The sequence below is a fragment of the Arachis ipaensis genome, chromosome B4 (genome assembly GCF_059453495.1).
Source record: "Arachis ipaensis isolate K30076 ecotype BB chromosome B4, ASM5945349v1, whole genome shotgun sequence".
NCBI classification, from domain to species: Eukaryota; Viridiplantae; Streptophyta; class Magnoliopsida; order Fabales; family Fabaceae; genus Arachis; species Arachis ipaensis.
In genome coordinates, this window is record NC_142439.1 from 25108295 (window position 1) to 25126342 (window position 18048).

Genomic DNA, 18048 nt, shown 5'->3' on the forward strand with positions numbered 1-18048 from the left:
AATCCTAGCAATCAATCATTAGTGTTCTAAAATCAACTAAATTGTAAATACAGAACTTGTCACATATAGAAGTACACTTTAAAACTTTTTTTGTTTATTTGTACAATTATTATATTTAAAAAATAGATAAGTATGCTTTTTTCTTAATATTTTTATTTAGTCACAAATTATTCTAATATTATTTTTGTGTTAAATTTGTATTTAGCTGTTTAATTATGTTTCAAACTTTTTGTTACATTTTTAGAAATTGAGATTATTAATAATATGGACAGATTAACTGTTTAATTATGCTAATGTGTTACCAAAATACAGTTTGTTATCACTACAAGAAACATCACTTTTAGCAGCTATTTATTTTACTTTTAGCGGCAATAAAAATAGCCGCTAATACATTTACCGGCAATTAGATATTAGCCGTCTTATGCTTTGCCGCTAAAAGGTTTTAGTGGCAATTATAACATTTGCCGGTAAAGACTTTTTTAATGGCCGCAAAAAGTATATAATTTTTAGTGGCCATTTTTTTGGCAATTTATATGGCCACCAAAAGCGCTACAAGAAACAATGTAAATATCGACGCCAAAAATCGACGGCCAAATTTTCCGTCGATATTTTTCGACGGCTTGTCGTCGATAAAATGAAAAAGAGATTATTAAAAATAAAATATTAAAATCGACGACAATGTCGTCTATTATTTTGACAACTTTCTAACATTCTGATACTATCGTCACATCACCGACAAAATAGATGTTGAAAAATTTTTTTTTTTAAAATCGACGGACTGATTGTCTATTTTAATAATTAAAATATCGACAGCCTTCGTTGTCGATAAATTTAAACGATAGAGATCTCTTTCCTAAAGTAAATGGACGATATGGATTTATTATATAAAACAGACGGTTAGAATGTTGATTTTTATTTTAACTAAAATCGACGAAACAGTCGTCGCTTTTTATCAACAAAAAATCCCTCGCGCGATTGCTTCCCGCGTCCCTCATCTCACTTATTTCCCCAAAATTTAACACCAACCTTCCCCAAAATGTGTTCAGAGGCTTCTTCTTCTCCTCCAACTCCAACGTCTGAGAGTAGAGACCATAGACGGAGTCATGGTCACGGAGAGAGGCAGAGAACAAAGCTTCTTCTTCTCCGACGCCTGAGAAAAACCGTCGTCCTCCGCCGAGCCCGCCGCCGCGCCATCCTCTTCATGTAGGTTCTCTCTCTCTCTCTCTCTCTCTCTCTCTCTCTCTCTATGATTTGTGAATCTGCATGGAAGTTCTTCTTCTACAGACTCTATCACTAGAACATGCCATCGTCGCAGCTTCTTGTAAGTTCCTCTCTATCTCTCTTTGGTTATTATATTTATTTTTGCAATTTTTATATCTACTATTTTCATGATGAAATTCCGAATTTGCGTTTGTTAAACCTAATTAGCATAATCAATTCATCACATTACTTCAACTTAACTAGTTCGACACATTAGTTTTACAATGTGATTAAATAAAACAAAATTTAAAAGAAAGAAAGAAAAATCAGTTGCTTGCTTAGTATTAGGAAAAGGTAGAGTTCTAACTTCAGATTCAGTTACAGATTTCAAGTAAGTAAAGAAAGTACTGTGTATTATTTAATTAATCTTCATGAATATTGCTCATAATATTAATTGCTCTGTTTATTTCAATTTACTTATTGAAATTTCATCTTTTCTGCTAGTCGCTATGGTTTGGTAGGATTCCTATTTGATTTGACATTTGTTTTGGTAAATTTATACTCTGGATTTACTAATTTGTTGTTTATTTTGCTTTTGTACTGTGAAATCTAGCTTGGCATGGGGAATTCCAGAGTGTATTTTCGAATTTTTATTTTCTGGTTTCCTTTTAGAAAATTTCATCCGTTTTCAATAACCTTGTGTAGAATCTTTCATTGAATTTTTTCGTTCCATGCATTTTGTGTAACAGTGTAGAATTCTGCAGGATTACTGATGGAGCATCTGGTGGCATACTTCTGCTTTGATCTTGGCATCAGAGATTTCTTATCAGTGCCTGCAAAGAACATTATGCAGGTAAAAGTTTAAATTCTGCTTCCTTGTTTTCAATTATCTTAGATACTCAATTAACTAATGGATTTAGCAGTATTGGTATAACCTTCAGAATCCCACCAGACTTGTTACGGGCATGGCCCAAGGCACCTCTAGTCTTTTAAGCAACACAGTGTATGCCATCAGTGATGCGGCTTCCCAATTCAGTAAAGCTGCACGCAAGGTATTTCTTGCTTTGCCGCAATGATAATTCAATTTACATTTCATGCTATAGCATCCAATAAGAACATTGTGTTGCATGTTGTCCAAAGAGAAACCTTCAGCGGATGGATATGTTAACAAAAGCTATAGTTTTCCTTCCAGGGAACAGGACACTAAATTTTTTCCAGCTCACCTTCCTACTTCTAACGAGCCCTGCTTGATTACTTCTGCTCCCACTTGACTTGATGGGTGCCATTAACATGATTATCATCTACATTGAAATTTACTTATGTAGTTTAGTTGGATTTTTCTTGTGGAATTGAGAAACTTGTTAATAGACTCGGGTGTTCTTGTCATTGAGAAATTTTGAGGTATTTAGCTGAGGGTGAGGGTCTATTTGCTATGGTATCTGATGAGCATATTACTATATTATTCTAAAGTTTTCCCTTTTTATTTATTTGGGGATTTTTCATCTTTCTAAACATTTGCAAGATTCAGAAACTCCATATAAACAGCAAATTTTATATTCATCTGTGCTGTAACTTGCTAGAGGTATTCTGCTAAGTTTATCTACCATAGTGAGGGAAATATGATTGAGGAAGTTTTAAGCTTTTCAGAGGACTCGAAAAGAGTTGAACTTTAGTGCTTGTTAGCATATGGGGGTTATAACCTTTTCAGCTGAGTTATCTACTTATTCTATTGAATTTGGTTACATAGTTTTTGTTTGACTATTATTTTATATATAAGACACAGCAAAATCAGTGTTTGAGAGTATATGTTTGTTTATGCTAGCTTTTATGATTCTCTAAGCAGTATCAATTTTAAAGTGTATTAAGCTAGGATGCTAACTTTCAACACAATTCCCTTATCATAAACTAGGTTAAATACCATAACATTCAACACAATATACATAAGAAAGCATTAATAACACAAAATAATTTGCACTTTGTCAGCAGGGGAATTCAGATCATGATCATTATTAAAGCTATATCACTGAAACAGTGCTTCACAAATAACTGAGAAGTTTCTCAATTCACAAATCTACTTGATAACTTGGGCTTTGATGTTTAGAGTAGTAAACTTTACCTGATTATTTTGGGGTGCAACATCAATTTCTGTTATCCAAACTGGTGAACGAGTGGCAACAAGTGTATCAATGGAAGCTTTCATGTATGGCAAATTAGGAGGAAAATTAGGAAAATGTACTAATTAGGAACTTGGGAATTTGGTCTAAGACATGTTCCAATAACTCCTCCCCTGTTCTTTTTATATTATGTCTGCTAGAGAAGGAACTTGGGAATTTGGTCTAAGACACGTTAATACCAGCAATGATTCTTTAAAGAGGCCAACTATCATGTCAATTTCGCTTGAACGGTGCCCAAAACGTTGTTCCTCCCATGGCGAATGTAAATTCTCTTTCGATGCTAGCGGATTGACATCATACAGGTTTATTTAAGCCCTTCTCAATCTGTTTTTTCTTTAAATTGCTAAACTGAAACTATAAAATTCCTTGTAATGACTGAGACATTGTATCTTATGCATTTGTTCTCCAACTTACTAAGTAATTTACCGTTCTACTTGTTTATTTTCTTGACTCAACTTCTGTTCTTGTGATCGAAACCATGGAGGCTTTGACTGTAGCACTAAATTGTAACTCTTCAAGGTGCTTGCTTGTATCAAGGTTCAACTATTTGCATTTTCCTTTCCTTTCATTGTAATGTTATTTTTTATCTGATTTCATGGCTACCGTTTCTGTAGGACATGTTCGACAATCAATTTTTCCCATTGTATCGAATGCTGCAGCCATACTTCCTGCCTATTGGGCCCTTAGGAAGAAGGTCAACTCTTTCTTTTCTCCTTCTAGTTTAGATTAACACACAGCTCATAAATAAAAAAATATTAAAGGTTTGACGACTTTGTTCAGTTAGCATTGCTAAAGGACATCATCAAATCTTTTTGTTCAGTTACATGTTGAGGACAAAGCACTCCTTTTATTTGTGTTAACACGGTGATTTTCTTTTAATTTAAGGATGATTTAAATAAGCAACAAAACAGTTTATTCATTATTATATGGACTTCTGTGTGTTACAAAATCAATAACTTGTTTATGCAGGCATTGGCAAAATGGGTTTTATTCACCTCCAGTGGAATTTCAACTGGACTATATCATGCATGTGATGTTGGCACCTGGTGTGCATTAAGTTATAATGTCCTACAGGTTAGCACTAATGGATTTGAACTAATCCTTGATGGACTAACTTTCACTTTACTCATGTCAGTTCATGGACTTTTGGCTCTCTTTCATGGCTGTGATTAGCACTTTGTCAAGTTTAGTGGATTGAATAGCATTGAATATTTTGTATTATTAGTGGATTTTAATTTAAATTAATATAAGTTTAAGTTTAGTTATTTATTTTAGCTTGAATCTTTATGTTAGAGGATTATTTATTATTTTGATAAGTTTGTAAATTCATTATCTAGTATTTAGTATAAATTTTATTTTTATATTTAAAAATTTATTTGTCTTGTTATCTAATATTCTGTATAAATTTTATTTTTATATTTAAAAATTTATTTGCATTAATTGTTTACTATTTTTAAATAGAAAAAATAATTGAAAAAATATAGCTATTAAAATCGACGACAATGTTGTCGCTTTTTAAATTTAAAATAGACAAAGAGTGTGTTGGTATCTAAATAATTAAATCGACAATCAATGTGTCGATTTTATTGAATCAAATATCGACAAAAGCGTTGTCGATTTTATATAATAATATCGACGCCAATGTTGTCGATTTTATTAAGCGGATAAAATTCACTAACTCATATTATAGACGGAAATATTGTCGATTTTATTGAATCAAATATTGACAGAAACGTCGTCGATTTTATATAATAATATCGACGGCAACGTTGTCGATTTTAATAAGAAGATAAAATTCTCACACTCATACTACAGACGCAAATATTGTCGATTTTATTAAATTATTATCGACGGCTGGGCAAGTCGTCGATTTTATTAGAATTTTAAAAAATCGACAGGCTTAATAGCGACCATCTCCGTCGTCTATTTTGCCGTCGCTTTTTAATATTATCGACGGCCTAGCCGTCGATTTGGCCGTCGATTTTAATGACGTTTCTTGTAGTGAGCAATTCTAATATTGCAATATTATTCACTTTTAATGGCTATTACTATTGCCGCCAAAACCCATTTTACCGGCAATATATATGGCCACTAAAAATAATTCTAAAATTGTAATATTATTCACTTTTAGTTGCCATTACTATTGCCGCTAAAATTTTAAGATTTTTTTTAATTATACTCACTCTTTTAGAAATAACCACCTATCATTTTTCTAAAATTTCAAATCATTTTTATCATTAATTATTATTATTATACATAATATAAATATACTAAAATTAATTACTACAAAATAAAATATTTCATTAAATTCAATTAAATATTTATACACAAAATTCTTTTGAAAAGTAATAAAGCATAATACAAATTTAAACAACACAAATACTATAAATCTATGTTACATCAATGATTAGCACATAGTTAATGATCAAAAGAAAACAAATAGAGCCTAGCACAGCCTAGCACAGATGCAATACAATAATACAGCAGAGAGAATGAAGCAAAGTTCCCAATTGCTCAATTATATGAGACCATTTATATATGAATTGCTCCGCTACAATTTGGCTCTTCAATTTTGAACCAGCTCTCTTTGCCTAATCAATTGAAAACCAGCTTTAACAGAAAGATTATAAAAAGGATAATAAAAATCACTGACTTTCTTTTTACTTAGTTTCTACTTCAATTCTGTCTAAGCAAAAAATCAGTAAGGTATTCAACTAGGAACATTTAAATAACAAGTATTCAACCAGTCACCATGATAACACAAAAGCACCAAAAGGCAACAATTAAAACTCACAGGTGGTAGGAGCTGCTCATTTAATCACCTCCATTGGTGACTGGATATGGTACAAGTCTTATGCCTTTGCACCCATGTCAGATTAACAACAAGGTCTTGTATTGTAGGTGCAATTTTCTTATAAGCAGTATCCAGGAGGCTATTAATTTTCTTATAAGCATTTACATGTCTTTTCCACTTATTGTTATCCTCCACGAATGTCTCAACACTAACTCCAGGAACTGCACCATTAGCAATTCTAGGAGGGGTTGCAAATAGCCTCTCGGGAAATGGCTTGAGTTCACCAGAAACTTTAGGCGTGCGGGTAACACAGGCCTCCATTTTCTTATACCTGTAGACATAACGACATGATACCTCATAATTTTCGAAGGATCAAAACCAAACAGAGACTTGAAATCATATCAAAGAATGATTTTGACAATAGTATTATGGACTGACTATTGAAAGGGTTCATATGACATAAAACAATGATAAATTGGAAAGATGACAAGGAAAATAAGCAGTCACAGATACTTTCATCTGCTTCTTATTGCCAGTTTCAATCCAAGGTCACTATGGTTAAGAGAACATCCTCGTAACCATCAAGATACTTTGGAAACTGAAAAAGCATTTTTTAGAATTATACATGAAAATATCACTATTATTCTCCCAAATATCTTTAGCTCAATGCATAATGCAAATGTCTACATCCTTGCACATGGCTTATAGAAAGAAACAATGGGAAGAATAATAATGCATTGCTAAAATATACAAATTGTTTAAACAGGAAAATTCTTACCAGACATCATTAACATTGGTTGTTTCACAAAAGTTCATGCCAGATTCTTCTTGTCTGCTACGGCATGATTCGGTGTCCATAGTTTTTTGCCAAATGGCAATTTCAGCCTCCTCTGACTTCTTCTCCCAGCAAAGAAGCTTAGCAACCTCTTCAATCTTTCTTTGCTCTTCCTCGAGTTCCTCCTTAGGTCTCTGCCAGTTTCTATAACTTGCCTTCCAGTTTATTGGAGGTCCCAAAAGCACCCAATAACCACCAGGTCTTAGAGCTCGGTCTACTTCAATCGTATAAATTCCATCTGCAAATGAATCATGCAAAATTACGATTGTTATCATAAATAGGGTATAAAAAAACCAGATCAAACAGAATAAGAAGTTAAGAACCCAAAAATTATTGTCCTGCCTAAGTTACAGCAAATATTTCAGAGTAATCTTTCTGAATGCAAAATTCTCACCATTTGCTCCCCAAGGAATTAAGCAACGAGAACAATGAGCCATGTCGAAGGCCGCAGAAGGATAAGGCGTTTTTATGGTTCCAAGAACACCAATGACAGCAGGTACACCTCTTTCAAGAGCAAACTGTACTTGTGCTTCATGAGAGTCCCTTGGCGCAAATGACATTGCAATAACATTTTATGGTATTGCATGTCACCTCCTGGAAAAGGCATGTAAATGCTTATAAGAAAATTGCTAATGATGACTTTTACTATTTTATTTGAGCAGTTGCTATACCTGTTGAAACAAGACCAATCCTGCACCAATGGTAAGGGCTTTCAAGCATTTTTCCTCTGAACATTTCTCCAAAAGTAACCTCTTTTTCTTCACCCACATAAGCAAGCTCAGCCAGAATTTCATCCACTTGCCGATGAGCTGAGTCCTCAACAGCTTGACCTCGAAGACGGCGCAGACAATGAATTGCAGTGCTTTTCAAATTCTCTCCATCACCTTTTCCCTGTATAGCACATAAAAGTAGCCATCTAGAAGAAGCTGGGAGCCAACACATTCCAATTCCCATTATTACTGCCAAAGGACTACTAACTCCATACATATAGCGCCACCCAGCTACCGTGTCTACCAGAAGGCTACCGATTCCATAACCTGCCTGCACAAATGATATTTGACCATTTTCTATATTACCAACTAAGTATAGAAAGGTTTTTGATAGATTATTATTACTCAGGAAGCCATAATAGTAGGAGTATTGAAAGTTCTACAACTTACCACCATCCCAAGTACTATAAAGAACTCTATCCTAAAGCAAGTATTGAAGCTAAGTTCTAAGCAATGTGTCTCATAGATATAGTTCCTCCGAGATTATATTCTTCCAACGAATTCAGTAAATTATATTCTCTACCCATTTGGTCATACACCCTTCTAAGGCATTAGGTGCTGGTGCAGGCCCAAAGATCATTTACTTTTGTAAATGACAATAGTAAATCCTACACCTCAAATTGCCTAGATGGTTTTTCTACCCTGATAAAGCAGAAATTAATAGATATAAACTTACATGTATCAGTTTGGTAAAAAAGAACATACCAATCCAATTCCTATACCATAAACAAATCTCCCTATCACCAATATAGGAAGATTTGGAGCTAGTGCTGTTACGAGTGCTCTGACAAGATATAACAATGCCGCTGAAACCAGCTCCTTTCTTCTACGGCTCTACCTAAAATTGAAGTTTGTCATAAAATTTCCCAGAAAAGGAAATATATAAAATGATAACCAGTTAGAGGGATAATTACCTAGGAAGTCAGCAACATTGAAGGCCAAAACAGAACCAATTAAGGCACCATATAATGATCCACTAGTCTGCAAAAGACATCAAAATCAAATACCTAATGTTATGTTCAAGATAAATAATAATAAAAATGTACCAAAAACAAGGATCAAATTATAATTATAATAGAAACAAACTGTAGCCATAACCTAAGAAAGAACAAATTTAATTCAAACTTACAACAAGACCAACAAGAACAAATTATAATTATAATAGAAACAAACTGTAGCCACCGATCAAAAGAAGGTGCAGTGTTAGGCTCTTCTTTAGCTTTGTTAGCCATGAAGGACCATGAAGGAGAACAAATTCAGCAACCTGCTGCAAGCCCATTTGAAACAACAAGTTTCAAGTGAATTAAATTGAATTCATTTCAAAATAAATAAATTAGGTAATTAAAGATTATAATATTATATCCTAATGTCAGGAATATATGAAAAATTAAGAAACACATAATTCAATTATATTGTTAATTTTGGTGCCCTGAAAAGAAAGATCAACCCAATTAGAAGTAACAAACATGTATTAAAAAGATGAGATGAATCAAACGGCAAGCTAATTTACAATTTTACATTAAAAAATATCCCAAAGCATTTTGTGTTTAGCAGTTTATTACTCATATTCAGCTTAAAAGATTCAACACAAGAAGAATAATTAATAGTTGAGAATAGTATGTAAATCTCTATCATCAACAACATTATTAGGCTCACCATCTTGGAAAAGAAATTTTGTTACCTTATATCAATAGCCTCAAGTAACACACTAAGATAATTAGAACCTAACACCTGAAATAAGAATCTTGTTAGTTCAAGATATCTGAAAATGGAATAATATGATGAAATATAATAAAGATCCATACTTGAACTTTTGCTACTGTACAAACATCTAGGAATAAGCTGAAATATTCAAATTCTATAGAGCAACTAATCTAGAAGCAGGAAGAATCATTGCCTACGTCAAAGCAAACCATATATAAGTCATTCACAAATAGTGAAGCACGGGAAAATATTCAAATCATATACTACAAGTTCTAGTTTAACTTGTATTGTCCATCCACCTCAAATTCTATAGAGCATTCGCTACAAGTAGTATATGTTTTCCTAATTGGATCTGTGAGTGTCTACCAAAAAATTAGAAATATAACATATGAAATACTAATAGAACTTTTAAAATTAATAGAAGTAAAAGAATAGATAAAAGGTGATAAGGAAAATCAAGATACCTCATATGGTGCCTTCCTAGTACTAACAGCATCATTTTCATTGAAAATGGGGATAACTCTTAAATCCAATAGTGAGTGCACAGTGTCTGAAAGTTGTTTTTTGAAACCTGCATCCCTAAAGAAGCCATTCACAAGAAGTTGGGATGAAGTCACATCAAGCTGCACCAAGCAAATCATAATATATCAGCATCAATAATCAATAACTAAGGAGGAAATTATATTATATGAGATTAATCAAAGAAACACTAGTTAATACATTCTTGAATATGCATAAGGATATACCAAAGAGTGATGGTTATAGATATAAAGATATTAGGAATCTATATTATAGGTTCAAATGCTTAAGCACCTGGAGGAACATGGTATCATAGAGAGAAATAAGACTACTCTGCTCAATGGCTGCACATGCTTTTCCATCGAATTCACCTTGTGGCTTTTCAAGATCTGAAAAACTGCATAATAATTAATTCAATCGGTTATTTTAGGGTTAAGATTTTCTTGCTTGCTCTCTTAAAATCAACCTCATCTAAATATAAAATCCCTTAAAACTCATTGAGGTACCCTAACTAAACAATTAGAAGCATGCTCAGATTGTGCTAATAAAGAAACTTGAGTAATTTATTGAAACTCAATCTTGCTGGTGCGTTTTCTTCACTGTTATCAATCACTAATGATATGAAAATGAGACCTATAGAAATCATACATCAAGCTATAAGTTAAAATTGTGAAGAGGTTTAAGTTGGTGAAGTAAAAAAAGCTTAGTGTATATCTATCTTCAAAATTCAGGGGAGCGAAGCACAAATTGGTCCAAATTTCAAACAATTCACCAAACACAATCCTCATTGTCCAAATTCACGCAGCAACATATATATAAGGGAGACACAAAATTAAATGTAAGAACAATTAATTCATAATTCTAGCATACCTTGAATTGTTCTTGGTGCTCATGTACAGTGATCTGTCACTCAGAAAAGAGATCAAAGGAAATGACCGGAAGATGTGGCAGGCTTTGATGAGCTTGGTGTGCTCATCACTGATGGCGGATACCACGACTGCTATGAATTCGAAGGAAGTTTGGAAAATCGCAGGGGAAAGTGATAAAGTAAAAAAAAAAAAAAAACAAAGTACTGGAATCAGAAACTGATAAAGCATTGTTGAATCATTGAGAGAAGAAAACCCTAAAATTTTGATAACAAATTTCTAAATCACTGAATTACGGGTTTAACCTACAATAAGCGCATGCGATAGGGAACTAAGAAAAGCAGAATCCAATCTGGAAGAACAATTAACTCAGATAAAATCACAAATTGATAAGATATGAAAAAAGATTGTAGTAGAACACAAATTAAGAGCACAAGAACATAATTAAGAGGGAGATTAAGGAACCTGTATCTTATGACTAGAGAGCGATTTAGATTTCAATCGAAATCAGCACAAACTTGTTCGAGAAAAAGATTCAAATCGTGATTAAGACTGAGATGAAAAATGAGAAGAGATTCGAGCGATGAAGAAGATGGAATGATGGAGATGTGAGAGCAAGATCCTGAAAAAAGAACGAGATCAGTGCATGGTTCTCAAAGTCCATAGAGAATGAGGCACTAAGAGAGTAGTTTGAGTGAGGGTAAACAATCAGGCACTGAGAGAGGGAGATGTTTCACAGTTCCAGGGGCAGTTGCTTTTGTTAGTTTTTAAATTTTACTATTTCTTTTAGTGGCAATAGTTTAAATGGCCATTAGAAGTTATAGTATTAATGACAAATGTACAATTGTCACTAAAAATTTATCACTAAAAACCTTTTTTTTTTGTAGTGTATGTTTTAGGGTATTAATATCTAGAAATATAATTAAAATAATTATTAAAGAAAATATATTTTAAACTTTAAAGATACTATTAAAACTAAACCAAATATGATACAAATATCAAAGATAAAAGTATACGTATTATTAAGTACATTTGTTATTAAATTGTATTAGTAATATTTAAAAGAAACGTGTATAAAATACGAAAGTTGTGTTTTTCTATTGAAGTTGGTCAATAAATAAAAAATTAGTAATAAAAATGATGTTAAATTGTGTTTTATGGATGGCTTGGGTTTAGATTTCTTTATCCATATGTGCGTGACTATTGTTGGTTTCTATGGAAGAAATATGAAATTAATAATTGAATGTAAATTTTCAAAAATATATGTAAAAATATTTGAATAGATTTGTGTGAATAATTCTTTGGCACAAGCCAAATTATTATTGATTTCAGCAGCTTTACTCCACTAAATGACATATTTCAGCACAAAGTCAATAACAAAAAGAAAGTGTACTTGCTTATTACTCAATGTTAAACATCCATGAATGACGGATAATGCTATTATGTTGAAAGAGAAAATTTTTAGCAGATGCTGAAATTAGGTGACACAGTAGAGAATTTTACGTATGTGTCTATTACTTTTAAGATTCTAACAAATTTTGCAGTGTGTCTGATAAACTCATATTTTATGATATATTTTGTGCTTAGTTTGAGTGATTTATTTAATTCTTCACCCATTTATTCATATTAATTACATGGTTTTACTTTTCTTTCCTTATTATGTGATGTATGTGAAAAACATGTTTCCTATGCTTTAAAATTAATTATTTTAATTACCTTTACTTCCATTCGATGCCGTGATTAGTATATTGAGTAGTTTTAGATCTTCTAAGGCATGAATGACTTAAAGGATGGAAAGGAAACATACAAAAATGGAAGGAAAGCATAAAACGAAGTTTTTGGAGAAACTGGCATCCACGCGATCGCATGGGCGACGCGGCCGCATGCTAGCGCGAAAAGGGCATCGACGCGGCCGCATGATTAACGCGACCGCGCGCCTTAAGCAGAACACATATGACGCGATCGCATGACTGACGCGACCGCGTGACAAGGAAAACTCCGAATGACGCGACCGCGTGACCCACGCGGACGCGTGACAGAGGCCACGCACCAGAAATTGCAGAAAACGCTCCTAGCGAATTCTGAAGCCCTTTTTGGCCCAAATCCAAGTCCAGAAGGCATAGACCAGAGGTTATGAAGCGGGGGAATGCATCCATTCAAGGAGAGTCTCCACTTTAGTTAGTTTTCATGATTTAGATTTAGTTTTGAGAGAGAGGTTCTCTCCTCTCTCTTCTCTCTTTAGGATTAGGATTTAGAATTAAGATTTTATTCGCTTTCAGGATTATCTCTTTATCAGGTTCAATATTCCCTTTTATTTACTTTTGCAATTTAATTTATGAATTCTTCCATGTTACAGATTACTCTTTTGAATTAATGTTATTTGAGGTATTTCAATTTAATATTGCTTTCCTTTATTTAAATTATTGTTATTCCCATCTGAAGACATTTTTATTCCAATAGATTTACTTTTCTCCTTTTGGTCTTGGTTAAGAAATTAGTAACTCAGGAGTTATCAAACTCAAACATGATTAATAATTGTTATCTTTGTTAATTAAATTGAACTTCAATAATCCCAATCTTTTCTTAGGAAATAAATAGGATTCGAAGATCAAACCAATTAATCCCTTGACCTTCCTTTATCTTAGTAAAGGTTAACAAAGTGGAATTAAGATTCCGTTTTCATCATCATTGATAAGGATAGCTAGGATAGGACCTCTAATTTCTCATACCTTGCCAAAAGCTTATTTACAGTTATCTATTTATTTTACTTGCCATTTAAATTGCTTGTTCTTCATTTACTTTAATTGCTAATTAAACCATTCGCTCCTCATTCTCAAAACCCCAATTTACAATCTCCATAACCAATAATAAGAACATACTTCCCTGCAGTTCCTTGAGAAGATGACCCGAGGTTTAAATACTTCGGTTATTAATTTTTAAGGGGTTTGTTACTTGTGACAACCAAAACGTTTGTAAGAAAGGTTGATTACTTGGTTTAGTAACTATACTTACAACGAGTATTTATTATAACTTCTAAACCATCAATCTTCCGCTCTTTCAGTGTCCAAAAATTGATAGAAGAGAACAATTAATTAGATGTCATTTGATTTTATTAATAATGATGATTAGATTGCTAGACTTTTTTTGGGAGTCTAAAAAACATTTGGTATGTAATATATTGTGAGTCCAAAAAAGATTGGGTGTTGTGATAAAAAAAATCATCAGCCCGATAAAATTTTTTTTGGTGACTGAACATAACACAAAGAAAAAAGACCTAAGAAAAAGAGTAGTACTCCTCTCTAATAATAATGTCTAAATTATTAGGAGGCAGTAACCATTCTAGATACACCTGCTTGTTTAAAACAGCAATCTTAGCCATTAAATCAGCCGCTCTATTTGCTTTTTGGTGGATGAGCACTAAAGTAGCAGTCCAATTGCGCTGGAGCATCTCTTTGATTTTGTCAAGCAGATCAGAGTCATTCCTAATCATGCTGGTTGTGCCTCGCGAAACAAGAAGAAACGCATCAAGATTATCAGTTTCACATATGACATCTTTGCACTCGCAATCTCAAGGCATAACAAGCCCTCTCCAAATAGCATGAATCTCACAACAGAGAACACTAGAAAGAGGTATACTGGCAGAACAACCTTTTATCCAAATTTCCATGTTGTCTCTAATAATACATCCAAAGCCAGCTAATTGCTCATTTTCAAAAACGCTTGCATCGCAGTTCACTTTACAGACATTCATTGGAGGTGGTTCCCAATTATATTTCAAAGAAGAAGGAATAATATGTTTTTGGTTGATAACAACATTAGAGAAATCTCGAGCAGCATGTTTAACTAAGTGAACAATTTTCTCCTTACTCCATGGATCATCTTGGTGGAAGATGTCATTGTTCCTATCCCTCCAAATCCACCAAAAGGCCGCTGCAAAGAGAAACTCATTTTTGTTGAGGTTAGAACGAATCCAAGACACAAAATCCAAATTAGAGTCCTCAGCGGTCATTCCCAAATTTAAGCTAATCTAAATCTGACGAGCTTTTTGGCAAGTCCTAAAGCAGTGGTTAATATCCTCTAGAGCAAGATAACATCTCTGACAAAAATCAGAAGTAGAAATACCTCTTTGAAACCGGTAACTAGCTGTGGGAACTCCGTTGTTGAGGCAAAGCCAGAGCAGACACTTTATCTTCTCCGGTATTCTCAAGCGCCAAAGCCAAAGCCAATTTTCATTATCATTCTATGTTGTGTAAGAAGTTAAAGGTTTTCCATGTTGTTTTATGTTTTGGGGTTTTATTCAAATTTTTGTTTTCTGATTTTTGAATTTGCAGAAGGGCAGTCACTGCAATTACTTTAAGTGGGTTGACGATGATGATTATGAAGTGGTGGGCAAAGGTGGAACAAAGAAAGATTATGGGGCTAAGCTACAGGTTGAAAGTGACTATGATGAATGGAGGTTGAAGGTGGCATGGAGACTGGGCAGCTTGGAAGCTGAAGTAAAAGCATTGAAAATGTTAATAGTTTTCCTGTTTGTGGTAGTAGTCGTTAATGTGATCGTTTGTTGTTTGTTATCTAGTTCCAAGTAAAACAAATTCTGTTGATATGTCATGCTGTAATGAGATGAATCCATTGAATGAGAATAGATGTTGCATTTGGTTTTTTAAGATTAAGACAACACAATCCAATTCAAATGTTCCAAACCAATTCGAATGGTTATTACAGTAAGATGTACTAAGGAATGAACATAATCAGTAGTCAAAGTACTCTTAAACATTGAGTTGCCATAGAAGGCTAGATGTCACATTGTCTTAAGGACCAAAATAAAAAGGTTTTACATGAGGATACAAACCACAGTAAAGTCATAAGGTTTTACATGAGGATACAAACCTAAAAAGTATGCTAGACCAAAATAAAAGGGCAGAACAACTTTCAATTACATAGATAACCAAAATGTTGATAATGGAACTTCAATTGCCCTGTGCCAAAAAACATAAAGTATCCTTACACAAAAACAAATTCAACCAGAATACAGATCAACACCAATCAAAGTCATTTATCAGTCTTTCTTGGGGGCTTGAAGCCTGGAGTAGGAACAAATGTCATAAAGTTGGCCAGCTTTTTAGCAATGGCTGAACTAGTCCCCTTGATTGTCTCAGCAGAGATAGCGACTGGTGCGGCTACAGTAGGTTTAGGAGAGGACTGAAGTCTGGCTTTTCCTTTAATGACCTTTAACTTGGGTGGCCTAGCTGTGACTTGTTCCTACATAATTTAATGGTAGATGTAGATTTAGATTTATATTATAAAAGAAATGACATATGTTTAAAAGAAATCACAAATGTTTAAAAGAAATCACATATGGCAGATTACCTGTTGTGTTTCTTGGGTTGGTGGTATGCTTTCAGATTGGCTAATGTCAATTACTATTGGAGGCTGTGTTGGTGATGGAGCTATATCTGCTGGAGCTGGATTATGTTTAGCTGGGACAGTGCTTACTTCAGGGTCAGCCCCATCTGCAGCAGGGGCAACCACAGCTAGTTGCAGCTGCAGCTGCCTGGCATGCTCCTCAGCTTCCGTAGCTTTCTTCTGTGCACAGCTTCGCTTGTTGTGTCCTATCTCACTACAATACATGCATCTGATAGGGTTATACTTCCTCTTCATCTTTGTCTTTGACCCAGTAGGTTGTTCCTCTTTGTCCCTTCTCATTTTCTTCGTTGGTCTTCTAGGCTTGGCCTTAAATGGTGGTGGGACGGGATCTGGGTGTGGAGTTTTTTTCCCACAGATCCTATCCTTTCACTGGATTGACATTGAAGCAATAAGTCTTCCTGTACGCTTCCATCTTCAACCAGTCATGACAATAGTCTTCAGCGCGTTTGTCATTCTTATCCTGTATGGCCGATATTGAATGCTTACACGGCATCCCTTACAAAGACAAATCAATCATTATTTGAAGATCGTGCATGAAAGTAGATGACAATAAGTAACTGTTGAATTTGTTACCTGTGAGTTGCCAAAAGCGACAGCTGCATGTGTGCTTTCCCAGGTCAACCACCATATTGGTCGGCCAGCCATGAACTTCATAGAGTTATTTTTCATCACCGGACCATTGAGGAGCCCAGTGGCTAGACAACGTTGTCATGGCTTCAAGTCTACTCTGCTGAACAGGGGGGAGAATCCCTTGATAGTTCTGTAGCTTCTTCTGATTGTCAACAATACTCTTCATGATGATTCTTCTAACTTCCTCAGCTAATGTGAGAATGGGCTTGCCCCTGTCATGCTTGATTTTCGCATTGAAAGACTCGCAAGCATTGTTGCAGATGTTATCCACCTTTGGCAGTTCACTAAAGTGCACCTTTGTCCATGCATCCTTAGGCCATTTGTCGAGATATTCCCAGGCTTTTTGATTGATTAGCTTCACTCTATTCATGTTTCGATTGAACTCAACTGTTGTCCTCGACCGAGCACATTCCCAAACCAAATCTTTCAGTGCAGTGCTTGACCATTGTTTTGAGAAATTGCGCCATAAATGCCAAACGTAGAATCGATGGTGTACCCTAGAAAACACTTCCTGAACAGCTAGTATTAAACCCTGCAAGTAAACAAAGACACAAAAAGATGTTGAATCAAATTCGTCCCTCAGATAACTTCATTAAATCAAATTCGTCCTTCAGTGTTATTCATTAAATCAAAAGAGTCCTACTAGTTTCATGTCGTGAGTCAATAACATTTTCACCTTCTGCATGTCTGAAATGAAGCACTATTTGTTCTCCCTGTAGTCTCCCAGGTCGTTGTGCAGTAACTCAAGGAACCACTTCCAGTTGTCTTTGTTTTTGACACTGACAATGGCATAAGCAATCACAAATATGTGAATGTTAGCATCCTGTCAACAAGCTGTTAAAATTTGACCCCCATGTAGTGTCTTCAGAAACGCTCCATCAAGACCAATTAAGGGTCTGCAACCTGCCTTAAACCTCCTCTTGCAGTCATCAAGACAAACATAGAAACGATCAAACAGGGGAGGACTCTCAGGCATGGGGATAACAGATACTTGAATTGTGGAGCCGGGGTTACTAGTCAGCAACTCATTGGCCCACACCAACCCATATTGAGCTATCTCATCACCCTCCACTATTTTTCTAGCAGCTTTCAAAGCTCTTGTAATGCATGTGCTATTGAGATAGACGTTGCA

At 34.4% G+C, this 18048-nt stretch overlaps 2 protein-coding genes and 1 long non-coding RNA gene across 26 annotated transcripts; 1 reads left to right on the forward strand and 2 right to left on the reverse strand.

Annotated features, from left to right (window-relative positions):
* Positions 1–995: 995 nt before the first annotated feature.
* Positions 996–4663, forward strand: LOC148566955 (uncharacterized). 11 transcript variants are annotated; one of them, XR_015881138.1, is made up of 7 exons: positions 996–1321; positions 1965–2053; positions 2142–2252; positions 3515–3676; positions 3859–3911; positions 3989–4068; positions 4344–4663. It is a non-coding gene; the product is annotated as an uncharacterized LOC148566955 (long non-coding RNA). The 11 variants fall into 11 exon arrangements; XR_015881132.1 differs by having other exon boundaries at positions 3859–3893; XR_015881131.1 differs by having other exon boundaries at positions 2124–2252; positions 3184–3893.
* A 991-nt stretch (positions 4664–5654) lies between these two features.
* On the reverse strand, positions 5655–11599 carry LOC107639208 (putative methyltransferase PMT2). 14 transcript variants are annotated; one of them, XM_088483695.1, is made up of 13 exons: positions 11328–11599; positions 10867–10996; positions 10291–10393; positions 9942–10100; positions 9455–9504; positions 8903–9040; positions 8688–8754; positions 8479–8611; positions 7675–8044; positions 7398–7597; positions 6947–7241; positions 6169–6499; positions 5655–5965 (listed from the first exon to the last, which is right to left on the reverse strand). In XM_088483695.1, the coding sequence occupies exons 10-12, from the start codon at positions 7561–7563 to the stop codon at positions 6193–6195; spliced, it is 768 nt and encodes a 255-aa protein (XP_088339821.1). In that variant the 5' UTR covers positions 7564–7597; positions 7675–8044; positions 8479–8611; positions 8688–8754; positions 8903–9040; positions 9455–9504; positions 9942–10100; positions 10291–10393; positions 10867–10996; positions 11328–11599; the 3' UTR covers positions 5655–5965; positions 6169–6192. The 14 variants fall into 14 exon arrangements, with proteins under 14 accessions (XP_088339821.1, XP_088339820.1, XP_088339818.1 ...); XM_088483694.1 differs by having other exon boundaries at positions 8903–9037; positions 10867–10993; positions 11328–11592; XM_088483692.1 differs by having other exon boundaries at positions 10867–10993; positions 11328–11592.
* A 5045-nt stretch (positions 11600–16644) lies between these two features.
* LOC148566956 (uncharacterized) lies at positions 16645–17601 on the reverse strand. Its single transcript, XM_088484497.1, has 3 exons — positions 17593–17601; positions 16959–17448; positions 16645–16781 (listed from the first exon to the last, which is right to left on the reverse strand). Exons 1-3 carry the CDS (start codon positions 17599–17601, stop codon positions 16645–16647), a joined length of 636 nt encoding a protein of 211 aa, XP_088340623.1.
* Positions 17602–18048: the final 447 nt, after the last annotated feature.

Excerpts from the sequence above, each read along its gene's own strand:
- LOC107639208 (XM_088483690.1), bottom strand. The coding sequence starts at position 7,563 with ATGTCATTTGCGCCAAGGGACTCTCATGAAGCACAAGTACAGTTTGCT. Across the intron at positions 7,242-7,397 it reads AATTCCTTGGGGAGCAAATG|ATGGAATTTATACGATTGAA; the intron begins GTGAGAATTTTG and ends ATTCATTTGCAG. Across the intron at positions 6,500-6,946 it reads ACCAATGTTAATGATGTCTG|GTATAAGAAAATGGAGGCCT; the intron begins GTAAGAATTTTC and ends TTATGTCTACAG.
- LOC148566956 (XM_088484497.1), bottom strand. Across the intron at positions 16,782-16,958 it reads CTGGGCTCCTCAATGGTCCG|GGATGCCGTGTAAGCATTCA; the intron begins GTGATGAAAAAT and ends TGTCTTTGTAAG.